Source organism: Carettochelys insculpta, chromosome 14, assembly GCF_033958435.1.
Source record: "Carettochelys insculpta isolate YL-2023 chromosome 14, ASM3395843v1, whole genome shotgun sequence".
NCBI lineage: Eukaryota > Metazoa > Chordata > Testudines > Carettochelyidae > Carettochelys > Carettochelys insculpta.
The window spans coordinates 6,529,098-6,546,288 of NC_134150.1; the positions used below are offsets into that span (position 1 = coordinate 6,529,098).

Here is a 17,191-nt window from a genome sequence, read left to right on the forward strand (position 1 = left end):
CAGACCAGAGCAGTGTGTTGTGTACAGTGAGACTCTCCAGAAAACAGAACAGAAACATGTGAGACCCATAAGTAGCTCTGAGGAGAAATCAGAGCTACTGAGCAATCTCTCTTCTGTTTATGAGTTCATCTCAGATTTACTTATTTAATTTGGATTTAAATACCTGTCCCAGCAAAAGGAGCACCTTTCCCAAATTACAAGTGTGGCTTGCTAAACACCTTCGAAAGCCCAAACTACCACAACTGTTATCAAAATAACAGACACCGTTAGAAGGTAGCAGATCAGGATGAACCTGTCAAGGACAAAGGCCACCTTATGCCACTCTGATTTGGCCTCCTCTTCTCTTTTGCTCATGATCATGTGACGCCGGATCATTAAGAGCTCCAGGAGCACCTTCTTCAGCAGTTTAACTTCTGTGCTGTCATGGTCTTTTTGCAAGCACCTCCTGCTGTGCGTGTCTGCTTCATTTTCCGCCACAGAGGTAGCTGCAGTCACAACCAGAGAAACCAGTTGTATGTTAGGGTGTTGAACGTGTGTCTGTGAATTTTTCCGGTATATCAGAGGTGGTCTGGGAAATGCTGATTAGCTTCCAAAGAAGACAGTGGCTCAGTGACTTGCCTTCAGCAGGACTGTGGCAGAGTAAGAAGCGGACACCACCCCTCAGGCCTGTACTCTAAGCAGTGCCTGCATGGCCACCAGATGTTACTGATTACAGCAATCAACTACTTAGTTAATAAACCGGATTTATGCAGTGGATCACTGATGGACGAAATCTGCCTCCCGTCCCAGGGCCTGCTTAATGAAGTGACTTCACTCACTTTGTGCAAATCGCTTGTTAATAGGATCTCACTAGTTCTTTTCTATACAAAATCAGCCAGAGCTCACCAGATCTGAGCTCTGGGCATGATTTTTGTGAAAATAACATATTGTTGCTGAAACCAAAGTTGGTTCTTTTATGTGCTGGACTCTGTTGCCATGTAGGGGTTGGGAGCGTTGTTCCTAGTAATGAGGGAAAGTAATGAGTAAACCTCCCGCACCACCCACCTCACTCCAGGGCAGTAGCAACTGCATATTTCCCTCATTCAAGAAACATTATCTACAAGTAGTTGCAGTGCAGAGTCATCCTGACAGGGGCATTCCTGGTTAGTGGCTGAGATGCACAAGGGACCCTAAGGGAGTTTGGTGCCCAGCTTGTTCTCCTGTTGGATTAACCCCAGCAGGTACCTTTGTCTGTGTTGTTGACTCCCCTAGTAATGCTTTCAGTAACTCCTGTTGTGTCAATGCGAAGTATAAAGGCCAAATGTTTCAGCACCCAGATCTTCAGCCACTGGGGCACATCTGGTCTCACTGCAGAAAGATGCAGCATGTAGGAAATGAAGATGGAGTCGATGATGCTGATGATCATGATCACCAGGCACACAGCACAGAAAACACCTGGAAATAATTACAATAGAATAAGCATATCTCTTTGATCATGAATGGCACCTTGCCACAATGGCCAAGATCCACAAGGGCACGTAAATGCTAACGTGGCAGAATGCTCGCAGAGTGTGGGGCCAGATGAGGTCCTATTTAAAACCCAAAGAAGATGTGGGAGGAGAGGATCAGTCTATTTTATAACCTTTATCCCAGGGGTTAAAGCACTCAGCTGGGATGTTGAAGCACTGGTCAGATCCTGAGGGTGCTGGGCTAGAGAGGTTCAACCTGTAGTGGTGTTTTAGGCACCTAAATTTCAGACTTGCAGGGCTCAGTATTGTAACATGGAAGTACCATCTTGGCTCCCAGCCAACGTGGTTGTGTGTCTTATTGTGTAATGGCCATCAACGGCACTGAATGGTAAATTTGATCTGCACTACGGTATTACTAGGGCACTTCATGAAGTCTTCTGTGGATGAGACGATGGTGTAGGGAAGACGGGTTTAGATTTATTAGGAACTGGGGACACTTTTGGGGTAGGGGGGAGCCTATACAGGAAGGATGGGCTCCACCTAAACCAAGGTGTCTCCAGGCTGCTGGCATTAAACATTAAAAAGGTCGTAGAGCAGTGTTTAAACTAAGAGATGGGGGAAAGCCGACTGGTGCGGAGAAGCACGTGCATCGGATGGAGACTTCTCTGAGGTGACACTCCACTGATAGAGATTCTCTAGAATTCAGTCAGAAAGAGAAGAAGGGAGATGATAAAGTATGGGCCAGATCAGATGAGAGAAAATCACATATAAAAGAATCCAATACGTCAGGGAAGGGCAGGCATATGAATAGTGATGGTTTTTTAAAGTGCTTTTACACAAATGCTAGAAGTCTGTCTAATAAGATGGGTGAATTAGAGTACCTCATATCAAAGGAGGAGATTGACATAATAGGCATCACGGAAACCTGGTGGAATAAGGACAATCAGTGGGACACTATCATACTGGGATATAAAATATATTGGAAGGACAAAATGGGTCGAGCGGGTGGCGGAGTGGTACTGTATGTGAAAGATAATATAGCATCAAATGAAATAAAAATCCTAAATGAATCAAAATGTGCCATAGAATCACTATGGATAGCAAGTCCTTCCTCTGATGGGAATATAGCACTAGGGATATATTATCGACCACCTGACCAGGACAGTGATAGTGATGCTGAAATGCTAAGGGAGATTAGAGAGGCTATCAAAATAAAAAACTCACTAATAATGGGGGATTTCAATTACCCCCATATTGACTGGGTACATGTCACCTCAGGAAGGGATTCAGAGAGAAAATTTCTTGATGCCTTAAATGACTGCTTCTTGGAGCAGCTGGTACATGAACCCACAAGGGGAGAGGCAATTCTTGATTTAGTACTGAGTGGAACACAGGATCTGGTCCAAGAGGTAACTATTACAGCACCACTTGGAAATAGTGACCATAACATAATAACATTTAATATTTCTGTGTTGGGAAGAACATCGCAACAGTCCAACACTCTGGTATTTAATTTCAGAAAGGGGAATTACACAAAAATGAGGAGGTTAGTTAAACAGAAATTAAAAGGTAGAGTAACTAGAGTAAAATCCCTGCAAGCTGCGTGAAAACTTTTCAAAGATACCATATTAGAGGCCCAACTTAAAAACACAGTAAGAGACTTAAAAAAGAGCCACCATGGCTTAACAACCATGTAAAAGAGGCAGTGAGAGATAAAGAGGCATCTTTTAAAAAGTGGAAGTCAAATCCTAGTGATCAAAATAGAAAGGAACATAAACACTGCTAAATTAAATGTAAAAATGTAATAAGAAAAGCCAAAAAAGATTTTGAGGAATAGTTAGCCATAAATTCAAAAAACAATAGTAAAATGTTTTTTAAATACATTAGAGGCAGGAAGCCTGCTAAAAAAGCAGTGGGGCCCCTGGACGACAGAGACATAAAAGGAGCAATCAAGGAAGACAATGCCATTGCGGAAAAACTAAATTATTTCTTTGCTTCAGTCTTCACGGCTGAGGATGTTAGGGAGATTCCCAAATCTGCGCCATCTTTTATAGGTGACAAATCTGAGGAACTGTCCCAGATTGAAGTGTCATTAGAGGAGGTTTTGGAACTAATTGATAAGCTAAACAGTCACAAGTCTCTGGGACCAGATGGTATTTACCCAAGGGTTCTGAAAGAACTCAAATGTGAAATGTAACTTATCCTTTAAACCAGCTTCAGTACCCAATGATTGGAAGACAGCTAATATAACACCACTGTTTAAAAAGGGCTCTAAAGGAGACCCTGGCAATTATAGACCAGTAAGTCTAACATCAGTACCCGGCAAATTAGTAGAAACAATAGTAAAGAATAAAATTGTCAGACACGTAGAAGACCATGATTTGTTGAGCAAAAGTCAACATGGCTTCTGTAAAGGGAAGTCGTGTCTTACTAATCTGTTAGAGTTCTTTGAAGGGGTTAACAAGCATGCGGACAGGGGGGATCCAGTAGACGTAGTATACTTAGATTTCCAGAACGCCTTTGACACGGTCCCTCACCAAAGGCTTTTATGTAAATTAGGTGGTCATGGGATAGGAGGAAGGATCCTTTCATGGTTTGGGAACTGGTTAAAAGACAGGAAACAACGGGTAGGAATAAATGGTAAATTTCCACAATGGAAGGGGGTAAATAGCAGCATTCCCCAAGGGTCAGTCCTGGGACCAATCTTGTTCAACTTATTCGTCAGTGATCTAGAGAAAGGGGTGAGCAGTGAGGTGGCAAAGTTTGCAGATGACACCAAACTGTTCAGGACAGTCAAAACCAAAGCAGACTGTGAAGAACTTCAAAACGATCTCAGCAAACTGAGTGATTGGGCAGCAAAATGGCAAATGAAATTTAATGTGAGTAAGTGGAAGGTAATGCACATTGGGAAAAATAACCCCAATTATACATACAATGTGATGGGGGCAAATTTAGATACAACAGATCAGGAAAGGGATCTTGGAATTATAGTGGATAGTTCTCTGAAAACATCCATGCAGTGTGCAGTGGCAGTCAGTAAAGCAAATAGGATGTTAGGAATAATTAAAAAAGGGATAGAAAATAAGACGAAGAATATCTTACTTCCTCTATACAAAACTATGGTACGCCCACATTTTGCGTACTGCATGCAGATGTGGTCTCCTCACCTCAAAAACGATATATTGGCATTAGAAAAGGTTCAGAAAAGGGCAACTAAAATGATTAAGGGTTTGGAACGGGTCCCATATAAGGAGAGGCTAGAGAGACTGGGACTTTTCAGTCTAGAAAAGAGGAGACTGAGGGGCAATATGATAGAGGTATATAAAATCATGAATGGTGTGGAGAAAGTGAATACAGAAAAGTTATTTACTTGTTCCCATAATATAAGAACTAGAGGACACCAAATGAAATTAATGGGTAGCAGGTTCAAAACTAATACAAGAAAGTTTTTCTTCACACAGCACACAGTCAACCTGTGGAACTCCTTGCCAGAGGATGCTGTGAAGGCCAGGACTCTAACAGAGTTTAAAAAAGAGCTTGATAAATATTTGGAGGTTAGGTCCATAGATGGGTATTAGCAAGGGGTAAGGTATGGTGACTAGCCTTTTGTCGAAGGCGGAAGATGGATGGCAGGAGACAAATCACTTGATCATTGTCTTCAGTTCACCCCCTCTGGGGCACCTGGCATTGGTCACTGTCGGCAGACAGGATACTGGGCTAGATTGACCCTTGGTCTGACCCAGTAAGGCCGTTCTTATGTCCTTATGTTCTGTGTAGGCCAGTTGCTATGACAATGGACGGAGATTTCAGTAACCTGCATGCAAATCCCATCTTTGGCACTAAGCTACTGTGTGACTTTTGGCAAATCAGGTCCCTGCTCTGCATCCCCTTTCAGCCTCACTTGGCTATTGAAGCTTGTGGGGGCAGAACTGTTTCTTACCATTTATTTGTACAGGTGCATAGTCTCATCGGGGTCAGAGCTCGCGGGGGCTGCTTAAGTAAAATAATAGTAATACCAGACTGCAGCTCTTACCCAGGATTGGTGTGACTTCTGAGTTTGGAAGCAAGTCGTTCAGTATCAGCAAGAGCACAGAGAATCCCAGAACAACTGTTATTTTAAACCCCAGCCGCTCGCCTCCTTCCATCGGTATGAACATGCTGGCAACATCCACAAGCACCAGGAAACCAGCAGGGACTATGAGATTGATGACATACAGGATTGGTACCCTCTGTATGGTTATCTGTTCAAGAGCAACACTTGTGAGCAGTGTACTAAACCAGTCGCCTCCCCATGCTTACAGAAAGGGGACTGTCTTCTGTCTGTCTGGGCCGTTGGGTGAGTATTTCTTTATGCAGACCAAAAAAAGTATAGTCGTACCTTTGGTTTTACAAGGCAAATAACAGGACGAGGTTTGCTGTCCTGAAGAATGTATTATCTAAGGCTACAGCCGCACAGCAAAGTTATTTTGAGCTAGCAGCCATTATTTTGAAATAACTTTGCGAGCATCTACGCTACGCGCACACGAGTTTGAAATGAATTCGAAATGGCGGGCGCATTGTTTCAAATTCCTCCTGCAGGAGTAATAATGCCTGTTTCGAAAGAGCAATTTTGAAATAGGTACTGGTAAGACATGGAATAGCACTATTTTGAAATGAGCCATAATGGCTTCCCATGGGTCTATTTTGAAATAGGCACTATGGGACGGGACATGCGATCCAGAAATAGCTGGGTGCTATTTAGAAATGCACTCTTGTGTGTAGCTGTGTTAATTTGAAATAAATTATTCCTGATTAGCTATTCTGGAATGGATTGTTTTGAAATAGTGCTGCTGTGTAGACGTAGCCTAAGAGACAACCAGGACTTTTTCTCTGGTGGATCGCACCGGAATGGACCTCTGGCACCTTTTTCATTAGAACACCAGAAGAAATTTCACTGCTGGTCCCTCAGCAGTGCTGGTCTGGGGAGAGGAGCCCCTGCCAGTCCCACAGCTGCATGAGAACCGGACAGGAGCCCCTGCCACCCTACTGCAGTGCGGGGTCCCGGTGGGAGCCACCACTGGTCCCGCAGCAGTGCAGGGACCAGGGCATTAAAACTAAGCGCCCTAACCCCTATGAGGACTTGAGTTTTGGCACTTTTTTTTTTCCTAGGAGAAAAAGCACTGATAAAAACAAACTGCAGGAGCATTTCAGCACAGGATGTTATAGAGATAATGGTGCAAGGATTAGGAAGGGTGCCTGGGCAAAAGGGGTATAAAGTCTTGTTTGAAGGAGCAGAGAAAGGGGGAAGAAAGGAGGTTCAATGTTACCTCTGCAGTGAGTTACAGAAACACAGCAGGCACAAAGCTGAGAGCAGAAACAAGAGATGAAGTAACTGAAAAGGGAGGAAGAATTCACAGCAGTGACATATGTTAAGTGGATGCGGAAATAATATGAGGCCCCAAAGGAAAGGATAAGTTGTTCAAATTTGCTGCAGAGAAAGACAGGCAGCCAGTTAAAGGCAACCAGTGATCTTTGCTGTGACTGGAGCAGTGAAAGAAACGTGAACTTCAGGCAGAGACTATGGATGGTTAGGGAAGAAAGAGGTGGAAGGCCAGAGCTTAGGGGCTTTGAATAGTCAGGGCAAAGGATGATCAAGGCTGGACAAGGGATTTGGCAATAATATTCCTTGGGTAACAAGCTTGAAAAAAAAGTTTATATATAAAATTGTGTGTATCACTATAGTGAGGCCAAATTGTGCAAGCCAGCAAGTTACAAGAAAAAGCCTATGGCAATAAGATGTTTTCTAGCATCACCAGCCAAGAAAGAAAACAATATGATATAGAGAAATTGTTGTAGAGTCCTTTCCACTCCATTCTTAGAGCAGGAGCTAGGGGAAATCTGTGTCCCAATCACTTGGGAACTCAAAAAGCTGTGTGTAAAACTAGATTAGGTGGAGGGTGGATTTTGAGTAGGCGGGATAGACAAAAGTTCTGCCAATTGGATTATTAAATACATATAGTTTGGGATCAAATTCCTAAACTCAGTTAGTTATAAGGTACATGTGCAAAGTGTGTTGTTTACAGTCCTACCTGATAGGTGACTTGACTCCAGTCTTCCTCCTCAGCAGATACATTATAGCTGAGAACATCCACTTGGCCAAGGAGCCATTCGCTTTTGGCATAATTCTCCCGGGAAGCTTGGGTCACTGCAGAGGAGTTGGACTTGGGCACCAGAACGATGTCCTGAACTGTTTTAGGTTTGAAAGAAGAGTGAGAAGGGTTAACCCACGCCCAGGGAATCGGACGTATCTCTGCTCTGCTGCATTTGGAAGAGCTTCTGCCAATGAAGAAAACCGTTGCAGCCGTGTGGTCAGCAATCACCCGGGTGTGTGAGGTAAGCTCATTCCGGCAGGGGTGTCCACTGGGATAATGATGGGCAGGTGCTGATTCAGACAGTGTGTAGAAGGGCTTGATCACACCACTCCTGCAAGAATGTTAGAGCATTCACCCCCTCCTGTGCTCTCACCTTCAGCATGGCATTGCCAGGGCCAGTCACGGGGCCATGCTGGACAGCGAGAGGTGGCGCTGCCAGGGCAGCTCCAGTTACAGTCCAGTGCTCCCCAGCACAAAAGAGACGTCAGAACATTAGGACAGGGTGAAGGTCCCAGTGTCTGCCTGTTGGTAGGGACGCCAGTGCCCGAGAGGAATAGTGCCTGTGTGTTCCTCGGCATGGCACTCAGTTGTGCCCAGCATGCACACTGGAGTCTATTGCACGCTCGTTCACGACTCAGACACCAGCCAGCCTGAAGCTATCATCAGAAGAGCAGGAAGGGGCAGTTAAGGAGTTGGGCAAGGCTGAAAGCTCACTCATGCAGAGCATTTTGTCAGGCTGCGCGTGTATCTCAGCGGAAGCCCCAAACCTACTGAGCTGACTCATCCTTAATTCCCAATTAGGGTAAAGCACTTTTGTACTTTCTGGAAGAACATCCATTGGCCAAGTTGGGAGGGAATTAAACAAAGTCCCTCCCATGTTTGGGAATTGTCTATGCCTTCTCCAGGCAGTCTCTGTAAGTGCCCGGTGGACAGTCTGATTTCTGCTGAATGGTCTCTAAGGGTAAAAACTTTGTTCACCAGACCTAGGTGCTAAATGGATCCCCCAGCATCCTGTGTCAGCCCACATACCTGTATGCACATAGGGATGAAAGGTCAGATTGCACTTCTGGGTGTCAAATGGAAATTTGTAAATATCCAAGCTGCAAGTGCTCACTATCCTGATTGGTTTCCGTTGCTTGATGATGCCATCGCTAGAAAGGGACAGGAAAGGAACTGTGGGGGATTGAGGATCTTCAGTCCTAAAGAAGGAAGAAATTTATTGTAAGTATCAAGACTGGCTCCTTGAAGAGTGCAGGGGTCTTTGCCAATGCATTGCCAATAGGAACAGAGGGGTGGGAAGGAATAAGAATGCCATTGATCCATGCATATATATAATAACAATGGGATGATGGTTACACTGCAGCATTACTTTGGACTAAGATATTTTGAAGTCCTCAGTTCAAAATAACTTATTTCGAAATAACGCGTCCACACCTAAAAGCCATTTCAAAATAGTGTGTGCATAGCCTAGAAGACAGCAGAGTTATTTCACGATAACTACTGTTGTCTCACAGTAACTTGGTAGTGTAGCCCTAGCTTGGGTAGCCTAGCAACGGAGGGAAGAGAGAAAAGGATGAATCTGAATTTCTGTTGGATAATACCTTATAGTAAGTTGCAGTATGTAATGCTAGTTGAGAAGATCAATGCCATGAAGTTAATTTTTGTGTCATTTTGATACAAAAGCAAACGAGAGTTCCAGTAAATTACTGCTTGTTACTCAGCCATGTTATTCACCAGCAACTCACTGCCTCATCCCCAATATTGACGCTGAAAGAAAGGGGCACCTCATGCTCAACTTAGCACTGAGAATTTACATTTCAGAGACATAGAAGTCAGGCTCCCATACTGAGTCCACAGGGATGGAGATTTTAGAGATTCCGCAGAAGCTTTGGGGATCCCAAATGAGGAACTGATTTTTCCAGCTCTGAAAAAAGAAATGGATTGTTAGGGTAAGATCCAGATGTAGTGACTACGACACAGTGACATGACAAATTCAGAAGATGATCCTCACCATTTCAAATTGCACTAGAGACGTGAGGATTTGCAACTTCTCATCCTAGAGGAAGAGAAAGAACTGAGTTCATAGCTATTGTGTCACTAATAAAAATGCACAAAACTTCCTGAACCTGGGTAATGACGGCTACATGCAGGTTAGTGAGACCTGGAAGGAAGTTGAGATACCAGCAGTTAATGGGAGTGGCTGAGTGGGGTTAGAGCAAATGTTATGAGTGTTCCTGCCCTCTTACAGGCCAGTGATTAGAAGGAAGGGATCTGTTGCACAGAGAAATTAATACTGCAGTGTAGAATCATAGAATCCTAGGGCTGGAAGGGACCTTAGGAGGTCATCTAGTCCAGCACCCTGCTTCAAGCAGATCAACCCCATCTAAGTCATCCCAGCCAGGACCTTGTCAAGCCAGGACTTAACAAGCAAGCAGTATGACTGTATCAGTGCAGACCCCTGAGACAAGCTGAGGAGATGCAGGGATTTTCACCCATGCACTTGTGGATTCCCTCACCAAGTCCAGTATGGCATGCAAGGTGACATCAATTCTGACGATGGAGGGCACTCTCCAGTCAGTCACTGGGCGCACGCTCATCAGGCGAGGATTAGTGTCTGCAATACTCAGGTTGTTCATCACATCCCAATAACTGCAGGTCTCCTGGCCGTCTGTCGGACCTGTTCCCAGAGAAACAAAGAGGGCCCTTTCAGTGCTACTGATAAGGGTAGCTGGGCTCCCATCCTGGAGCTCTCAAATGCACTGCATGCATCTAGTTCCAGGGCTGGTCTTCTCTTATTAGTCTAGAGGCCATGGGTGAATTCAGTGATGCTGATTGTCCTCATGTGAGACCCTTGAAAACTGACATCTTCTCTCTATCTGTAGGCCAGTAACATACAGTGACACACAGAGAGCACTAAGGCAAACACCTTCACATCTCTCCTGCAGCGGGACTCAGCCCTAACACCTGAGAGGATGTGAGGATAACTCATTCCTCATTCTCAGCTCCGCACTTGGCCTGTCTGCTTCAACAAAGGTGCTAACTGGCTGTAATGGGGAGTTTTGTAGGGAAGACACTTGTCCCAAGAAGAACCAGTATTCATACTTAGCCCTTATAAAGCATTTCCGTCTTCAAATCACTTAGCCACCACTAACAGCTACAGTCAATCCTTACAGCTCCCTGGATAGAGATCACCAGCTTATTTCACACGAGGCATCTTCAGCTGGTAATAACCCACCGCTACAGCATTCTGCATTACCAGCAAAATGCCCCATCAAATGGATGGTCTTGAATTGATAGGTAACTATAGACTAGTCAGCCTTACCGCAGTCCCCAGAAAAATCACGGAGGGGATCCTCACAGAATTCATTTTGAAGTACTTGGAAGAGGGGAAAGTAATCAGGAATAGTCAATATGGATTTGCTAAGGACAAGTCATGCCTGACCAATCTGATTAGCTTCTTTGATGAGGTAACTGGCTCAGTGGACATGGAGAAGTCAATGGATGTGATATATCTTGACTTCAGCAAAGGTTTTGATACTGTCTCCCATAATATTCTTGCCCACAAGTGAAGGAAATATGGATTGGCTACATGGATTGTAAGGTGGATAGAAAGCTGGCTAGATGGTTGGGCCCAATGGCTCCATGTCTGGCTGGCGGTCAGTTTCAAGTGGAGTGCCCCAAGGATCAGTTTTAGAGTTGGTGTTGTTCAACATCATTAATGATCTGGATGAGGGGATGGATTGCACCCTCAGCAAATTTGCTGAAGACACTACAATAGTGGGACAGGTAGATACATTGGAGGGTAGGAACAGGGTCCAGAGTGACCCAGACAAATTGGAGGATTGGCTCAAAAGAAATCTGATGAGATTCAATAAGGATAAGTGCAGGATGAAGGAATCCCAAGCATTGTTACAGTCTGGGAAATGACTGGCTAACTAGCAGTACAGCAGAAAAGAACCTGGGGATTACAGTGGATGAGAGGCTGGATATTACAGTAACAGTGTGCCCTTGTAGCCAAGAAGGCTAATGGCATATTGGGGTGTACTAGGAGGAGCATTTCCAGCAGGCCTAGAGAAGTTATTATTCCCCTTTATTTGGCACTGGTGGGGCCACATCTGGAGTATTTTGTCCAGTTCTGGGTCCTCCGGTATAGAAAGGATATGGATGCCTTAGAGAAGTCCAGCAGAGGGCAACCAAAATGATTAGGGGTTGGAGCACATGACCTGCAAGGAGAGGCTGGGGGATTTACAGAAAAGAAGAGAGATGATTTGATAACGGCCTTCAACTTCCTGAAGGGGGATTCTAAAGAGTATGAAAAGAGGGTGTTCTCAGTAGTGACAAATGGCAGAACAAGGAGAAATGGTCTCAAGTTGCAGTGCAGGGAGATCTAGGTTGGATGTTAGGAAAAACAATGTTACTAGCAGGGTGGAGAAGCACTGGAATTGGCTGCCTAGAGAGGTGGTGGAATCTCCAACCCTAGAGGTTTTTATATCCTGGCTTGACTGAGTCCTGGGTGGGATGATTTAATCAGGGTTGATCCTGCTTTGGGCAGGGAGCCGGATTTGATGACCTCCTGAGATCTTTCCCAGCCCTAGGATTCTATGCAGAATACACTCTGGAAGAAGCAACATTATAATTATTTATGACACATCTGTAATTCTTTACCCTGCAGAAGCTTCATTCTAGTCTTTTTCTCCAAAGGTAAACTTCCTCCCTGCATTACTTATTTCTTATATATGGAGCTACAATGGATCAAAGCAGAAAACCCTAGCAACTGTGTTTCCTGAAGAATGCTAGTCATTTTTAGGCTGTGTGATGGGATGTACCAGACCCATTCAGGGCCCCTGCTGGAGCCCTGGAGGCTCTATCAGACCCCACCCCAGGAAAGAAGCACTGAAGGTTGGTCTTCAGGCCCGCCGAGAAAGACTGTCAGGAAGCAGCTACACAGAGTGCAGTAGCTTCCGTTAAAAAGAGCTGTAGGGCTTGAGTGGGTGAGCTGCTGCCTGGAACCAGAAATGTGAGGAAGAGCTGGAAAATAAACTCTCCAGGTAAGGAGGCCGGGAAGAGACCTTGATCCATCAGGGCTTAGACAGAGAGAACTCACAGAGTGTAACCCTCAGGTAATCAGTGAAGGGTCTGAATGAAATGCAGCCCAGAGGATATAGCAGCGGCAACTATTAAGGGAAGAAGTACATGGCTGCTGCTTTGGGTCTGTGAGTTGGGACCTGGAGTAGTGCATGGGCTGAGTTTCCCTACTGGCCATGGAAAAAGTGATTTAAGTCTAGGGAACAAGACTTCCTACTGAAAGCCCATGAAAGGGCTGAAAATGTAAACAGGCCCAGAGATGGGGCCAAAGACCCTTCTGAGGGCTGCCATATGTTGAACTTTGTTACCCAGAAAAGGAGTTCATCCATTTGCTTATTAACCAGGTGACTTAGCTGGATGGTCCCACCAGTCTCACCCAGCAAGGGCAACAGCCAGCAGGGGCTCTTGGAGCAGAGAAGAGTGGAAGGGCAACAGCCAGCTAACAAGATGCACTCATGGGATTGACTGTCCTCCATCACAGACTGTCATAAATGAATGCCTGTAAAAGGTGAAACCCAGAGAGAGTGGGTTCTCTGTTGGCAAGCAACCAGGGGAGCCAATGGAAAGAGTGAGGGATCTTTTGAATTAAAGCAGCTACCTGCTGTATTTTTTTTTCCTGTGGCCAGAAGAGAGAGACACAGAGATGTTTAAGTCTGAGTAGGGCTTAAGGAATTCAGTAAATATCCAGGCTATGTTGCGATCTGGCCATATAAATACATAAGCCAAAAGAAAATCTTTAGTTAGATGTGATTAGGTTATTTTTTATTTTGCTTTGGCATGGAACTTCTTAGGCTGGTTGATGTACGCACACAACCCTGTACACTGTAACTTCTAAACTGAATCCCAGGAAAGCAATTCTCTGTGCTTTAACATGCCCTCTTTCAGTTGCTCTAACACCGAGCAACCAAATATGCTTTACCACATAACTCTTTTGTTTTGTTAATAAATCACCTTTTTTGTTTCAAGGCAATGATTTGACTCCTGTTTCCTCAAGAAGGCTCTGGGTATATGCACGCCTAAGACTGAAAGGTCAGTTACCAGACTGCAGATTAATTTCTTCCTGTTTGTTTTCAAGCTCTCTCATAAGGAAGGGTTAAGAGCCTGGGGTTACTCTAAAGGGAGACATCCCAAGTGTATCTTCCTGGGTTTTAAAGAGGGGTTTTCTCACTTAGGTGGTGACAGCTCCCTCCCAGGGTCAGGGAATCTGTGACTGTGGGAAGCCTTTAAGCAGAAGCAAGGTATTTTTAAGGTCTCCTGTGCCTCTCCCTCCCACCTCCTGCTCTGGGAGTGTCAGAGTGGGGATCAGACAGTAATCAGAACTTGACAGAAAGCAATATTGTAAATAACAGAACAATCTAACCAATGGAGATCCTCCTAATCAGCCTAGGGTTGTGTTTTATCTGCATCCAAGAATCAAAAGCAGTTGATGTGAAATTGTCATCTGTTATTTGAAACGAAATTGAAATGCTTTGCTCTGTTTGAAAACAAGAAGTAGTCCTGTAGCACCTTATAGATTAACAGATATTTTGGAGCATAAGCTTTCATGGGCAAAGACCTGTCTCATCAGATGCATAAGTGTTGGTGGGGGAGGAGGGGGTGTTCCACAGCGGTATTTAAAGAGTGGGGTCCCAGTAAAAGGGACGGCCAGAGCTGACAAGGTCTATTCAGCAAGGTGGAAATGGCCCATTATCAGTAGCATGTATCAAAAGAGTTAAAAACAAGTCAGATCAGACAGGGGAATGTGGGCCCATTGTCAGAGTCTAATGGGGACATCTTTAAATACTCTTTAAATACCCCTCTGGAAACCCTCCCCCACCAACTCATGCAACTGATGAAATGGGTCTTTGCCTACGAAAGCTTATGCTCCAAAATATCTGTTAGTCTATAAGGTACCACAGGGCTTCTTGTCGTTCTGTAAGATACAGACTAGCATGGCTACCTCTCTGATACTTGCTTTGTTTGGATATCCATAAACTTTGTGAGGCTGTCCTTTGTAGATGTGTTTTGAATTTCAGCCATGTTTCATAGAACAGGTCATATGACGGAAGTCAAGGCTCCCTACCGAGTAGCAACCCATAAAAAAAAAAAACCCACTTCCCACAAAGGCTGCTATTCTACTTCTGACATTGATCAGAATAAACAGTTCCACACCCTCAGAGAACATAACAAAGTATGTCAGCTTCAAGGTAAGTTTTAGTTCACAGAACCAAACTCAGCAGGAATGAACACATGCAAACCAGGCTCAAGAAAAATTATCCCAGACCTGAAATGGTCTGAGGTAACACCCTTCTGGAGAATGGCTGCCCCATCTGTGTAAAAATTATCCATTTCCCTCTGTTTTCATAAATGTATGAAAAAAGGAGCATGAAAAGACCAGGCTGTGCTCATTCCAGTTTCTACGGCTTAAGAAAGGTTTAAGTCCAAGACTTACCTATTGTCATGCAATTGGCCAGTAGAAATAAAAGCCATCTTGTCATACTTGTCACAGACTGCAGCCACTAAGTGCCTGATCAGCTCCTTCACTAAGACTGGATCTTTCCTTGTTGTCTACTTGAGACCTGTCTCCTTAAAGGGAGTGGCAAGTTTCCATTAAGTCCCCATAACACGGGAAAGGAACAGGACAATATAATCTGAGTTGTTCAACCTGTTCCCAGCCCTAACTTTGTCCCCATCTTGACCTTATATACTTTATATAGTGAGGGCTCAACCCTCCCTGTAGGCAGGGATGGGGAGAAGCATCCAGCAATCATAGTATTTCCTGGTCTCCGAGGCTGCGTCTACACTATGAGATAAAATTGATATATAAGAAATTTGGATAAAGTGTCCGCAAAGCTTCTTGAAATTCAACCCACCTTTTCTCAGTGTTGAATCTCTGTATCCCCATTGTTCTGTGCAAGTTCGACAGTGTAGATGCAGCCTGAGAGAGTTCAGGTCAGCAACTCCCGGGGTAATTTGTCAATTTAGGGATGTGATCTATCACAAGAACATTGGGATTAACATCCCTAGGTGTAAAGAACAATTCTGTAGGATCTGTAATTGTCATGACTTACTCTCTTTGCCTATGACTAACATCTGAGCAAAAGGATAGCAGTGCCCCCAACACCAGGCTGCTCCCATTCTGGCTCACAAGGAACAAGACCATGTGCTGAATTACCAAATCCATTTTCTGCAGCAACTGGGGTTTCCCTGGCGGTCTCTTCCCCTCCACCCCCAGCCAACTACTACCAGGCATAACTCACATTATCATGTTGGGAGCATAGCTTTGAGGCAAAACCCCACAGGCTTAAACTATTCCTGCCTCTCTCAAATCAGTTATCATCTCACTTGAGGCATGCTCATCTGAAGTGGGATGGACATTATATCTTGATCTGTGGAATTAGTCAGGGAGACCATGTTCCATAGGAGGGACTGTAATTATTTGGGTTCATTACTGTGTCACCTTTTCTTGAGGACTGCATTAGAGTTCTATCCTGCTGACACTGCCTAGAGTGTTTTCCCTATTAACATAGTTGCTTGCTGTGAGGTTGGTACTATCCCTTGTTGTTTTCCTGTCCAGCTTTAACTTGTTACGCTCTTGAACTCAAGGGGAATCATGATGTTATCACCAATGTCTGACATGGCATCCCATTCTTGAGTATGTCTGACTGAATCTTTCTGATACCCATTCTCCAGGCACACCTATCCCATCCTCCCACCCCCTTTCTGAGCCAGTGGCCTGAGAACCCTGTGCCTGCATGAGCAGGACCCTGACAGTCAACTTCCCCATGCCAAAACTGGCTCCCCATGGATCGGTTGCTGTCCAGTGTGGTGAGTTTACAGAGGGCAATGATGACGTGCTTCAGGAGGGGGATGGTGGGCCGCAGGTGCATGACCCATTGTTGCAGGGCAGGGGTGAGCCACTCACAGAGCTCAAGGAAGGTTGCCTTCTTCACCCTCAAGTTGTGGAACCATTGCTGGTCTCCCCTTTGCTCCAGGACAACATGGTCCCACCAGTCCACACTGATGTCCAGACACCAGATGCCGTGGGGCACAGGGTCCAGTCCCTGGTGGGTGGCCTCTAGCTGGTGGATCAGCTCCCACAGATGCCCGAGTAGGCCCTGTCACACATACATAGGGCGGGCTTCCTACAAGTCCTGGGAGTCAGCCTGCAGAAAGTGCTCCACAACCTGCAGCAGGAGCTAGTGACTGGCCAGGGACAGCTCTGGCTCCATGACAGGGAGTGCTGTGGTGTCCTGAGGCAGGGCAATAAGAACACATGGTGGAAACACTTTTTGTCCCTCAATGAACCAGACAAACCAGCAGGGAAACCTGAGATATGGCTGTTGAGGGATGTCCCTTTAAGCATGAGCCTCAGATAGCCTCAAGCAGCAGCCACACGAAGCAACTGCTGACCTGATGCCCTGCCTGAACAGCTTTCGGGTGGCCTTATATCTGATTCAGCATTCAATGAGTGTGGATGCTCTATTTCAAAATAGCTGAGTGCCATTTCTAATTAGATTTTATGTGCACTTGCATTGTTTTAAAATA

At 45.0% G+C, this 17,191-nt stretch overlaps 2 protein-coding genes across 2 annotated transcripts in view; one reads left to right on the top strand and one right to left on the bottom strand.

Annotated features, from left to right (window-relative positions):
• Window positions 1–210: 210 nt before the first annotated feature.
• On the bottom strand, window positions 211–15,141 carry LOC142020883 (5-hydroxytryptamine receptor 3A-like). Its single transcript, XM_075009126.1, has 9 exons — window positions 15,096–15,141; window positions 10,096–10,256; window positions 9,591–9,635; window positions 9,394–9,503; window positions 8,609–8,778; window positions 7,517–7,674; window positions 5,482–5,689; window positions 1,225–1,434; window positions 211–485 (listed from the first exon to the last, which is right to left on the bottom strand). Exons 1-9 carry the CDS (start codon window positions 15,139–15,141, stop codon window positions 211–213), a joined length of 1,383 nt encoding a protein of 460 aa, XP_074865227.1.
• Window positions 13,678–17,191, top strand: part of HSDL1 (hydroxysteroid dehydrogenase like 1) — an 86,582-nt gene continuing 83,068 nt past the window's right edge. The window contains exon 1 of the mRNA XM_075008517.1: window positions 13,678–13,693. The gene's annotated coding sequence lies outside the window, so the exon portion shown is untranslated. The remainder of the gene's footprint in view (window positions 13,694–17,191) is intronic.

Excerpts from the sequence above, each read along its gene's own strand:
- LOC142020883 (XM_075009126.1), bottom strand. The coding sequence starts at position 15,141 with ATGACAAGATGGCTTTTATTTCTACTGGCCAATTGCATGACAATAG. Across the intron at positions 9,636-10,095 it reads TGCATGCCATACTGGACTTG|GATGAGAAGTTGCAAATCCT; the intron begins GTGAGGGAATCC and ends CTCTTCCTCTAG. Across the intron at positions 8,779-9,393 it reads GACTTCTATGTCTCTGAAAT|GACTGAAGATCCTCAATCCC; the intron begins GTAAATTCTCAG and ends TTCCTTCTTTAG.